This window comes from Aquarana catesbeiana, linkage group LG13 (genome assembly GCF_042186555.1).
Source record: "Aquarana catesbeiana isolate 2022-GZ linkage group LG13, ASM4218655v1, whole genome shotgun sequence".
Taxonomy (NCBI): Eukaryota; Metazoa; Chordata; class Amphibia; order Anura; family Ranidae; genus Aquarana; species Aquarana catesbeiana.
Window position 1 is genome coordinate 211,599,226 of NC_133336.1, and position 12,337 is coordinate 211,611,562.

Sequence of the window (12,337 nt, forward strand, 5' to 3'; positions counted from 1 at the left end):
CAAATCCCAAAAGGGAACTTATGGGACTTCCTAATGACAATTCATCACAAGATGTCTCTAGATCTTAAACTTTCTCCCCCTATTTTAGCATCAATAAGAGCATGGACCCACCTTAGGAAATACCAAAAATGGAGTGGTAAAACGTCACTGTTAAAACTCCCCATTTCATTAATAGATCACATAATACCAGATGGCAACTTTAAACAATGGCTAGTAAAGGGTATTACCTATTTAGAAGACATACTAGAGGGCTCAGGAATTAAAGAATTTAAAGTTTTACAATCAGAATACCATTTATTACCACAAGAACAATATAGATACTCTCAAATAGCCCACCTTCTTAAGAAGAAGAACTCTCAATTAAGCACAATACTCCCAGAAAAAATAACCCAATATTACCAGCAATATCCACCTGGGGCTAAGGGTATATCTATCATATAATCAGGTCTGCAGGAAAAGAATATATGTACTAAGTCCCAGTCAATGACAGCTTGGGAACAAGAAATAGGGACAAGATATTCAACTCAACATTGGGAAAAAATACTCCGTCTCATTTACAACTCCACAAAGAGCACAAACCAATGGGAAATGCAACAGAAATTAATTCTTAGATGGTACTTAACTCCTTACCGTATTGCAAAAATATACCCAGAGGCTTCACCAGACTGTTGGAGGCAGTGTGGGCTTAGAGGAACACTTTTACACATTATGTGGTCTTGTCCAAACCTACGACCACTCTGGTATTAAATAGAGGGATTAATATTCAATACCACAGGCCTTCATGTGCCACTCAGTCCAGGAATGGCAGTACTCTCACTAGAACTAACTAATATTCCCTCACAATATAGGATAGTGGTATCACACATACTACTGGCTGCACGTCTAACTATATTAAGACATTGTAATAAGAATATTCCTGCGCTACCCAATTGGAAAAAGAAAAGAAAACAAGAACTCAGAAAAATAGTAAAAATGCACGTATGCGACTGGACAGCTGCATGCACCGAAACAAGGGTCAGACATAAGCCCAAAATCAAACTGAGGTATAGGGGGGGAGGTGCTGCGCTAACCAGAAGAAAGCTGTAAATCTCTGTCTGTGGTCAATTAATAAAATGACATAAAATCGCATAATAAATCGCATAAACCGCATAAATAGGTGTTGACACTAAAAACATTGAAGTCTTAATAATCAGCATCATGTGTATGTGAAAAAAAAGTGCATAAAAAATCCTTTTCAGTTGGTATATACTAAATGACAAAAAAAATTGCATGTAAAATCGCATAAATAAGTGTTGACACTAAAAACATATAAATCTATATAATCATGTGTTGGTGCACAAAGGGACATAAACACTACTTCATGTGAATATTTCTAAATAAAAATACATAGAATAAATCAGAAATAACCATCAAAAACATATCCTTATAAATGGTGCAAAACGTACAAAGTGCCAGTGCCTAAAGGTGATCTAGATATCGCAAATAAAACACATCAGTCCAACGCAATATGGATAATAAATAATATAAATAAATGTCCCAATAATAGTGATATAAAATATATTGTGCTGGCCTGCGAAACAAATGACCAATGACATGCCAGTAAGTGCAGCAAACTTAAAGTGCCAGTGTAAAAGTCATTGAAGGTGCAAAAGCAAGTTCTGGTGTATTCAACAAAACAACAGTGGGGTGTCTGGGATGCAATTCACTCAGTGTCCTCTTCGTGCATAAAACACTAATGTAAGCAGTGGCCCCTTACCTAGCGGTGAATTGTAGCTAAAACACCAGGTCCTGAGCCTCCATCGCGTCCCTATATCCACGCTTGCCGGTGTTGGGTTATCCTAATGGCAGCTGATTACAAGTGGCTATGGTCCTATCAGGGGTCCTGGACCAGCGCGGATCCTAGCTCAGCCTCCACATCTCAGGTATGTATGTACAGGAATATGCAGGACAAAGGTACTTGATAGTGAAGTATGTCTTAACCAGGTAATGCTTTATTAAAGGGGTTGTAAAGGTATTTTTTTTTTTTTTTTAAATAACAAACATGTTATACTTACCTTCACTGTGCAGCTCGTTCTGCACAGAGTGGCCCCGAACCTGGTCTTCTGGGGTCCCTCGGCGGCTGTTTCAGCTCCTCCCCGCATGCATTCTCCACCTTAATGCGAGCTCCCTCGCATGGTGGTGAGTGCTTGCGGGCGCGCTCCAGTGATACAGCCGGCGGCTATAGCCGCTCGCTGTATCACTCGGCCCCGCCCCCCGGCGCGCCGCGTCATCGGATGCGATTCACAGCAGCGCAAGCCAATGGCTGCGCTGCTTTCAATCCATCCACTGCAGCCAATCAGCGACCAGGCTGAGCTGCAATGAAGATGACGAGAACGAGCAGCGAAGATTCGAGGCGTCAGGTAAGTAAAATGGGGGGGCTGGGGGCGGCGGTATTGTCAAAAGTTTTTTCACCTTAATGCATAGAATGCATTAAGGTGAAAAAATTTTTACCTTTACAACCCCTTTAAAAATCTTTAAGTAGATGTACTCACATAAAAACAATGCAGAGCAAACCTCTCTCCTACGAGCAGCGAACTCGTTCTGTGTCTAGCAATGTGAAACAGCCTATTCCGTCCCTACGCGTGTCATCACCGATCACGTGACTTCTTCAGAAGAAGTCACGTGATCGGTGATGACACGCGTAGGGACGGAATAGGTTACTTCACTATCAAGTACCTTTGTCCTGCATATTCCTGTACATACATACCTGAGATGTGGAGGCTGAGCTAGGATCCGCGCGCTGGTCCAGGACCCCTGATAGGACCATAGACACTTGTAATCAGCTGCCATTAGGATAACCCAACACCGGCAAGCGTGGATATAGGGGCACGATGGAGGCTCAGGACCTGGCGTTTTAGCTCCAATTCATGCGGTTGACCTAGCACCGCTAGGTAAGGGGCCACTGCTTACATTAATGTTTTATGCACGAAGAGGACACTGAGTGAATTGCATCCCAGACACCCCACTGTTGTTTTGTTGAATACACCAGAACTTGCTTTTGCACCTTCAATGACTTTTACGCTGGCACTTTAAGTTTGCTGCACTTACTGGCATGTCATTGGTCATGTGTTTCGCAGGCCAGCACAATATATTTTATCACTATTATTAGGACATTTATTTATATTATTTATTATCCATATTGCGTTGGATTGATGTGTTTTATTTGCGATATCTAGATTACCTTTAAGCACTGGCACTTTGTACGTTTTGCACCATTTATAAGGATATGTTTTTGATGGTTATTTCTGATTTATTCTATGTATTTTTATTTAGAATTATTCACATGAAGTAGTGTTTATGTCCCTTTGTGCACCTACACATAATTATCTAGATTTATATGTTTTTAGTGTCAACACTTATTTATGCGATTTTACATGCAATTTTTTTGTCATTTAGTATATACCAACTGAAAAGGATTTTTTATGCACTTTTTTTTCACATACACATGATGCTGATTATTAAGACTTGAATGTTTTTAGTGTCAACACTTATTTATGCAATTTATGCGATTTATTATGCGATTTTATGTCATTTTATTAATTGACCACAGACAGAGATTTACAGCTTTCTTCTGGTTAGCACAGCACCTCCCCCCTATACTTTATATTAAGACATTGGAGGGACCCAAATATACCAAATATTGCTGAAGTAATACAAGCCATACATACACATGGTACATATGAAAAATTACATTTTTCATCCACAGGAAACTACGAAAAAATGAATCAAAAGGGGAAGCCTTGGGTTGAATGGTACTCAAAAGAATCAATGTAAGAAATTAGATTAACATGAGATGAGGCACCCTAACCGACTTGAAATACTTAACAGACTGATGTGGAAACAGGTTGTGTTTCTTGTTACAAAGTACTATTTTTTGAATACACATAAGCAAAACTTGATTGCTTGGACTATAGGTGACAATTTGGTGTTAAGGTCCGGCCCTGCGACCAAATAGAGAGATCAACGGGGTCGAACTAGTCATTATGCTGCTATTTCAGGAAAAATTCTGAAGTTTATTAACAACAGGTAGACTAGCAGTCAATGTCAATGAAAAATATAAAGAAAAACAATAAGCCATAGATGTTACACAGCCAAATTGTTGTTATATTATATTCTTTGTATTTGATGTATTCTTTATGTTCTTGTTTTTTCCTTTTTTTGTTATGTACAATATAAAAATCAATAAAAATTTATTGAGAAAAAAAAAATATACGTTCAATTAGTTAATGTTGAACATTAAAATCCATAATTATAGGGATCTCATGATACTGTATTGGTTTCTTTTCTTTGTCTTGAATTAATTAATCCCTTGAATGTTCTGATACCTCCTTAATTTTCTCTTCAATAAAGTGCTCAGTGTACTCTTTATGAACAAATTTGTTGCCAATTACTTTTGCTTGTTCCAAAAAAGTGCTTTTTTCTGTGCAGTTTCTTCTTAAACGCATCAACTGCCCTTTTGGGATATTAATCAACCAAGGATCAAAATGGCAACTGTCAGCAGGTATGTAACTATTCCTTTCAACAGGTTTAAAAAAAGTTTTGGTTAGCAGTCCTTTCTTAGTTAGTTGTATATCGAGATCTAAAAAATGTATAGATGTGTTGCTAATTTCATATGTAAACTTATTATTTTTTTGATTGTTATTTAATATTTCAAAGAAGTCAATGAGGGATTTTTTCATCCCTATTCCAGATTAATATACAATCATATATCATGATATATTGCTCACACAGGCCATGGGCATATGTGGAATTGCACCCCAAAATACATTCAGCTGCTTCTCCTGAGTATGGGGATACCACATGTGTGGAACTTTTTGGGAGCCTAGCCGCGTACGGGGCCCCGAAAACCAATCACCGCCTTCAGCATTTCTAAGGGCGTAAATTTTTGATTTCACTCCTCACTACCTATCATAGTTTTGAAGGCCATAAAATGCCCAGATAGCACAAAACCCTCACCAATTACCCCATTTTGGAAAGTAGACACCCCAAGCTATTTGCTGAGAGGCATGTTGAGTCCATGGAATATTTTATATTTTGACACAAGTTGCAGGAAAGTGACAAATTTTTTTTTTGCACAAAGTTGTCACTAAATGATATATTGCTCACACAGGCCATGGGAATATGTGAAATTGCACCCCAAAATACATTCTGCTGATTCTCCTGAGTATGGGGATACCACATGTGTGAGACTTTTTGGGAGCCTAGCCGCGTACGGGGCCCCGAAAACCAATCACCGCCTTCAGGATGTCTAAGGGTGTAAATTTTTGGTTTCACTCTTCACTGCCTATCACAGTTTCTGAGGCCATGGAATGCCCAGAGGAAGTTCCGGTGAGTGCAGCCACAAATGAGCACAGAAAGAGCACGCATGCTATGATCACCTTACAAAGTGAACTATATTGTTTTTCACCAGTATGGATGAGCTTCGAGTTCGAGTCGAACGCATGTTCGACTCGAACATTGGCTGTTCGCAAGTTCGCCGAACAGCGAACAATTTGGGGTGTTCGCGGCAAATTCGAATGCCGCGGAAGACCCTTTAAAAGTCTATGGGAGAAATCAAAAGTGCTAATTTTAAAGGCTTATATGCAAGTTATTGTCATAAAAAGTGTTTGGGGACCTGAGTCCTGCTCAGGGGACATGGATCAATGCAAAAAAAAGTTTTAAAAACTGACGTTTTTTCGGGAGCAGTGATTTTAATAATGCTTAAAGTCAAACAATAAAAGTGTAATATCCCTTTAAATTTTGTAGCTGGGGGTGTCTATAGTATGCCTGTAATGGGGCGCATGTTTCCCATGTTTAGAACAGTCTGACAGCAAAATGACATTTCAAAGGAAAAAAAGCCATTTAAAAATACTCGCGGCTATTGCATTGCCGGTCCGGCAATGCAAAAAAAAAAAACGGCGTGGGGTCCCCCCAAAAATCCATACCAGACCCTTATCATGCAACCTGGCAGGCCGCAGGAAAGGAGGGGGGGTGAGAGAGTGCCCCCCCCTCCTAAACCGTACCTGACCACATGCCCTCAACATTCGGAGGGTACTTTGGGGTAGCCCCCCAAAACACATTGTCCCCATGTTGATGAGGACAAGGGCCTCATCCCCACAACCCTGGCCGGTGGTTGTGGGGTCTGCGGGCGGGGGGCTTATCGGAATCTGGAAGCCCCTTTTAACAAGGGGACCCCCAGATCCCGCCCCCCCTGTGTGAAATGGTACCATTTCACTAAAAAACTGTCAAAAATGTTAAAAATGACAAGAGACAGTTTTTGACAATTCCTTTATTTAAATGCTTCTTCTTTCTTCTATCTTCCTTCATCTTCTTCTTCTGGTTCTTCTGGTTCTTCCTCCGGCGTTCTCGTCCAGCATCTCCTCCGCGGCGTCTTCTATCTTCTTCTCCTCGGGCCGCTCTGCACCCATGGCATGGGGGGAGGCTCCCGCTCTTCTCTTCATCTTCTTCTCTTCTTCATCTTCTTCTTCATCTTCTTCTTTTCTTCTCTTCTACTCTTCTTCTCTTCTTCATCTTCTTCATCTTCTTCTCCGGGCCGCTTCGCATCCATGCTGGCATGGAGGGAGGCTCCCGTTGTGTGACGGCATCTCCTCTTCTGACGGTTCTTAAATAACGGGGCGGGGCCACCCAGTGACCCCGCCCCCCTCTGACGCACGGGACATGACGGGACTTCCCTGCGGCATTCCCCGTGATGTCACAGGGAAGTCCCGTTAAGCCCTGCCCCCCGTTATTTAAGAACCGTCAGACAAGGAGACGCCGTCACACAGCGGGAGCCTCCCTCCATGCCAGCATGGATGCGGAGCGGCCCGGAGAAGAAAATGAAGAAGAAAAGAAGATGAAGCAGAGAAGAAGATGAAGAAGAGAAGAAGATGAAGAAGAAAAGAGCGGGAGCCTCCCCCCATGCCATGGGTGCAGAGCGGCCCGAGGAGAAGAAGATAGAAGACACCGTGGAGGAGATGCTGGATGAGAACGCCGGAGGAAGAACCAGAAGAGCCAGAAGAACCAGAAGAAGAAGATGAAGGAAGATAGAAGAAAGAAGAAGCATTTAAATAAAGGAATTGTCAAAAACTGTCTCTTGTCATTTTTAACATTTTTGACAGTTTTTTAGTGAAATGGTAGGGGTAAACCTTACTATTTCACACAGGGGGGGCTGGGATCTGGGGGTCCCCTTGTTAAAGGGGGCTTCCAGATTCCGATAAGCCCCCTGCCCGCAGACCCCCACAACCACCGGCCAGGGTTGTGGGGATGTGGCCCTTGTCCTCATCAACATGGGGACAAGGTGTTTTGGGGGGCTACCCCAAATCACCCTCCCAATGTTGAGGGCATGTGGCCTGGTACGGTTCAGGAGGGGGGGCGCTCTCTCATCCCCCCTCTTTTCCTGCGGCCTGCCAGGTTGTGTGCTCGGATAAGGGTCTGGTATGGATTTTTGGGGGGACCACACGCCATTTTTTTTTTTTGGCGCGGGGTTCCCCTTAAAATCCATACCAGACCTGAAGGGTCTGGTATGGAATTTAGGGGGACCCCCATGTCATTTTTTGTTTTAATTTTGGCCGGGGTTCCCCTTAATATCCATACCAGACCTGAAGGGCCTGGTATGGAATTTAGGGGGACCCCCCACATCATTTTTTTTTTTAATTTTGGTTTGGGGTTCCCCTGTGGGGAATTCCCATGCCGTTTTTATCAATGAACTTCTATGTGTATTGTCGGACCGGCAATGCAATAGCCACGAGTAGTTTTAAATGGCTTTTTTCCTTTGAAATGTCATTTTGCTGTCAGACTGTTCTAAACACGGGAAACATGCGCCCCTTTACAGGCATACTATAGACACCCCCAGCTACAAAATTTAAAGGGATATTACACTTTTATTGTTTGACTTTAAGCATTATTAAAATCACTGCTCCTGAAAAAAACAGCCGTTTTTAAAACTTTTTTTTGCATTGATCCATGTCCCCTGGGGCAGGACCCTTTTTATGACAATAACTTGCATATAAGCCTTTAAAATTAGCACTTTTGATTATTCATGTTCGTGTCCCATAGACTTTAACGGTGTTCGCGTGTTCGAACAAACTTTTTTCCTGTTCGCATGTTCTAGTGCGAACCGAACAGGGGAGTGTTGAGCTCATCCCTATTCACCAGCACAGAAGCACCTTATTTTTTGGATACTTAAAATTTTGGGACTGCACATATACCTGCAATATTATATTCTTTATTTTTTATTTTAATTGTATTTCTAATTTTCAATTTTTAATCCACAAAGCTTTTTGCACAAAAGCACTTTAAATCACAAATGGAATCATTTAATATTTTATAGCAATTTTCTGTGGGAATTTATTGATTGTAGTATATCAGCACAGAGGCATTTATTTTATTTTGTTTATATTAGTTTGATAATATATCATATGTACATTTCATTTGGTCAGTAGGACACTGTAAAGTTAATTGCACTAATACTTACATATTCACTAATTAATTTATTTATTTGGGAGTTTTTTAACACGGATATAGAATGGCGCCATATCTACTTTACTTTCCTTTGAACTTCTAATTTGACCATCTATCATTATGATCATCTATTGAAGTCTGTTAAATAGTTTTTTTAGCAAAGACTTTGAGGGCAGACACAAACACTCCTCCAGCCTCTTCTCACAACCCACACACACCCCCTATCACCAGCTCACCTCGGGCTCTCAGCTTCAGCTGGGGAGGTCTGGACTCCAGAAGACTGTGTGGACACAGTGTGTAACAGCAGCCACCCCCATGCTGAAAGATGACACATTCAGCTTGGCTGTTCAGCAGTGGTGGATGGAGCTAACAGGGGAAAACAGTAATCAGACCATACTATTTTGGCCACGGCGCTGGGGGTGTTCCAGCTGACAAAAAAACTACTAAACAGAGGAGCCAGAACCAGGGATGCCCTCGGGATTCTGTTAGACAGTGTCACCCGACTGAGTGCAGAGCGCACCCCCATAGAAATGCCACCTGGCCACTGACACCCCCCAATGTGTGGCACCTGGGGTGGACCACCCCCCCGATCCCCGCTTGGTACGCCCCTGAATCTGCTAAAGAGAAAAGAAGAGAACAAAGATAGTGGTGAGGAGTGCGGTGTATGTGTACTGTGTTTATCACTGACAATGGAGGTACACTTGGGATAATTAGCATCACTCGTTATTTTATCACATTGTTGTCTGTAAACACAAAGTCCTGTTACCTGTCTGTGTGATCTCATCCAGAACCGACAATAAATTAGGATGAGGATAACGTTTCTGTAGTGCATAGAGACATTCCCAGAGTCCAATCACAGCTTCTCTCCCCTGATCCCGAATATCTTGTAGCAAGGTGTGAGAGAAGGAAGACGGGTCTTTTCCCATCGATCGGTATTTCTGGAATATATATATTATTATTGTTTCATATCTGCTGTTAAAATGTAACTTCATTTTTTGGGATAAATACATAAAATGATTCTGGGTACTTTGAACACTTCATTCAGAAAAGAACATCTTGTTACAAGGAAGATATACTGGGTATTGCTGACACATGTCATTTCTCCCATCACAATTTGATGTAATAGGACACTACCAGAGCTGCAGGTGTTCCGTCAGATATGGTGACCAATCAGATTTAGTAACGGAAGTGACATTTTGTTGCAGCCATCTTGCTACACCCCAGACTCCCCCACAGTAAGAATACAGTGAGAAGGCTGCAAGCGGACATCTTTATACACCCACCGGAGTCTTGCATTACACACTTATTTTTAACAGTTAACTCAGCTTATATAGTCAAATTAAGGGTACTTTCACACTGGGGCGGGCGGGTGCCGTCAGTAAAGCGGCGCTATTTTTAGCGCTGCTTTACCATTGTTTTAGTGGCGCTATTTGGCCACTATCAAGGGGTTAAAACCGCTGACACAGTGCTGCTGCAGCGGCAGTTTGGTGGTGCTGCCCCATTGTTTTCATTGGGTAGGGGCGCTTTAGAAGTGGTGTATACACCGATCCTACAGCACTGCAAAGATGCAGCTTGCAGGATTTTTTGGCTGTCCTGCAAGCGCACTGCTCCAGTGTGAAAGCCCTTGGGCTTTCACACTGGAGACACAGGAGAGGCTCTTTACAGGTGCTATTTTTAGCGCTGTAGCACCTGTAAAGCGCCTCAGTGTGAAAGTAGCCTAAGTATTTTGAAATCCGTCTGAATGATTACATATTGAATTTTAAAAGCAGCGGTGAGCCTGGTGATCACACATGTTTGCTAATATGATAGAACACTGCTGATTATAAAAATCAACATCAAAACAGTCTGATGGATTTTAAAATTTGACTATATAATCTGAGTTTACTTGTAAAAATAAGTGTAAAATGCAAGACTCCGGTGGGTGTAACAAGATGTCCGCTTGCCGCTTTCTCACTGTATCCCTATTGTGGATGAGTGCTGGGTGTACCAAGATGGCGGCGACGGAACGTCACTCCTGTTACGAAATATGATGGGTCGCCATATATGACGGAACACAGGCAAGAGAGACAACAGATCAGATTGATATCATTCACTACAGGGGGTGATAATGGGATTAAAAACATATATTTAACCACATCCTGCCTGACCAATAGCAAAATGATGGCCACAGCGGGGATCGGCTGTCCTGACTGTAGTCATATGGTGTTCAGCAGGATAAGTTGCTCGTGCGCGCTCTCGGGGGTGTGCAGCATGGCGATCGGTGGTGCGGTGTGTCGGTTTGACACATTGCTTCTTCGATCTAGGTAAAGAGCCTATGAGGTCTGTCTCCAAGAGGATCGATGGTAGATGTTCACGGTAGGGGCATACCCCAGTAGAAGAACGTTTGTTCGAAACATGTCATCCTCAATCCTCTTGGAGACAGATGCAGGTATACATCACCTAACTGCAATAGCCCTGGTTGGAGAGCCTGCTGGAAACGATTATTTCATGCTTGATTGACCCACTGCCGTCTGGCGTGTGTGTCCACACTTTGGGGTAAGTGTATTCATTCCCTCTGTTGTTTTTGATGCACATCCCAGATCCCATATTATATATCTTTCATCACCAGAAAGAATATTATGCACTGCCTCCTCCAACAGACTATATATCTCTACATAGAGGAGTTTGGGGATTTGTTTTCTTGTTTATCACAGGCCTATTATCATCTGGATCAGCCTGTGTCATATGACTTTATGTACATATGAGTTCTCCCAACATCATTTATGCACTTGACACTTTTTTTTTTAATCAAACAAAGTTTTATTGAGTAACTTGTGCATACATAACATGAATTCGTTTGCATTTTGACATTGTAACAATGCAATCATTATTATATCTTGAATAAAAATGGTATTGAATACAGACATACCTGACATACAATGATATTCTGGGTGTATATAATTGGTTTATGTAACCTGTGCAACCATTCCTATGTCCATCTATCCCATATCTTATTGTACTTGGCTGGGCATCCTCTAATAACATATATACATTTCTTGTACGGTAATGTATTGTTTATCTCCACCTTCCAGTCCACTACTTTAGGAGCCTCCTGCCTCATCCATTTTTTGGCTATAACCTTTCTTGCTGCAAATAATGTTTCATGCAAAAAAGTTTTGGTGTATTTGTCAGTTGTGTCAGGAACTATACCAAAAAGGCATTGTTTGGGGTCTAAAGCTAGAGGTGAGCCCATTGTGTCATGTAGAAATGTTACAATTTGTTCCCACAGGCCTTTTATCTTAGGGCATGCCCATAGTAAATGAAAAAAAGTGCCTGTCTCTCTTCCGCACATCTGACATGTGGTGGTTTGTGTACGCTTATATCTTGTCACTCTGAGGGGTGTAAGATATGCCCTGTGGAGAACGTAAAGCTGCGTCAGTCGATCTGATAGTTTAGGAGACACAGTTTTACAGGACTCCAAAATCTCCCCCCACTCCTCGTCCTCCATCGGTCCCACCTCTCTCTCCCATCTTGGTTTGAGATCATATGCTATTTTGGTAGCTACAGGGGTTAAAAGTAAGTTATAAAATGCTGAGATCAATTTTTGAGAGTCTGTGCTCTTGATTATAGCTATAAGAACATTAGGTGTAGGGCTTGGGCAGGAGTCAGGAAATTGTGATTGTATCGCATGACGGATTTGTAAAAATCTGAAAAACATCTGGTTCTGTATTGTAAATTCTTCTTTGAGTAGTTTAAAGGTTTTAAGCTGTCCATTTTTTAGTATATGGTGTAGGTAAAATACTCCCTGTATAGACCATATGAATGTGTCATGTATTTTATTAACTTCAGGGAGGTTCTTGTTATGCCACAATGGTGTATA

General features: G+C 41.8%; 1 protein-coding gene across 1 annotated transcript in view; it reads right to left on the bottom strand.

The window, feature by feature from the left end:
• Nucleotides 1–12,337, bottom strand: part of LOC141116664 (NACHT, LRR and PYD domains-containing protein 3-like) — a 213,150-nt gene that overhangs the window by 134,552 nt on the left and 66,261 nt on the right. Inside the window, exon 3 of the mRNA XM_073609056.1 lies at nucleotides 9,245–9,416. Coding sequence (XP_073465157.1) covers nucleotides 9,245–9,416 — 172 coding nt within the window. The remainder of the gene's footprint in view (nucleotides 1–9,244; nucleotides 9,417–12,337) is intronic.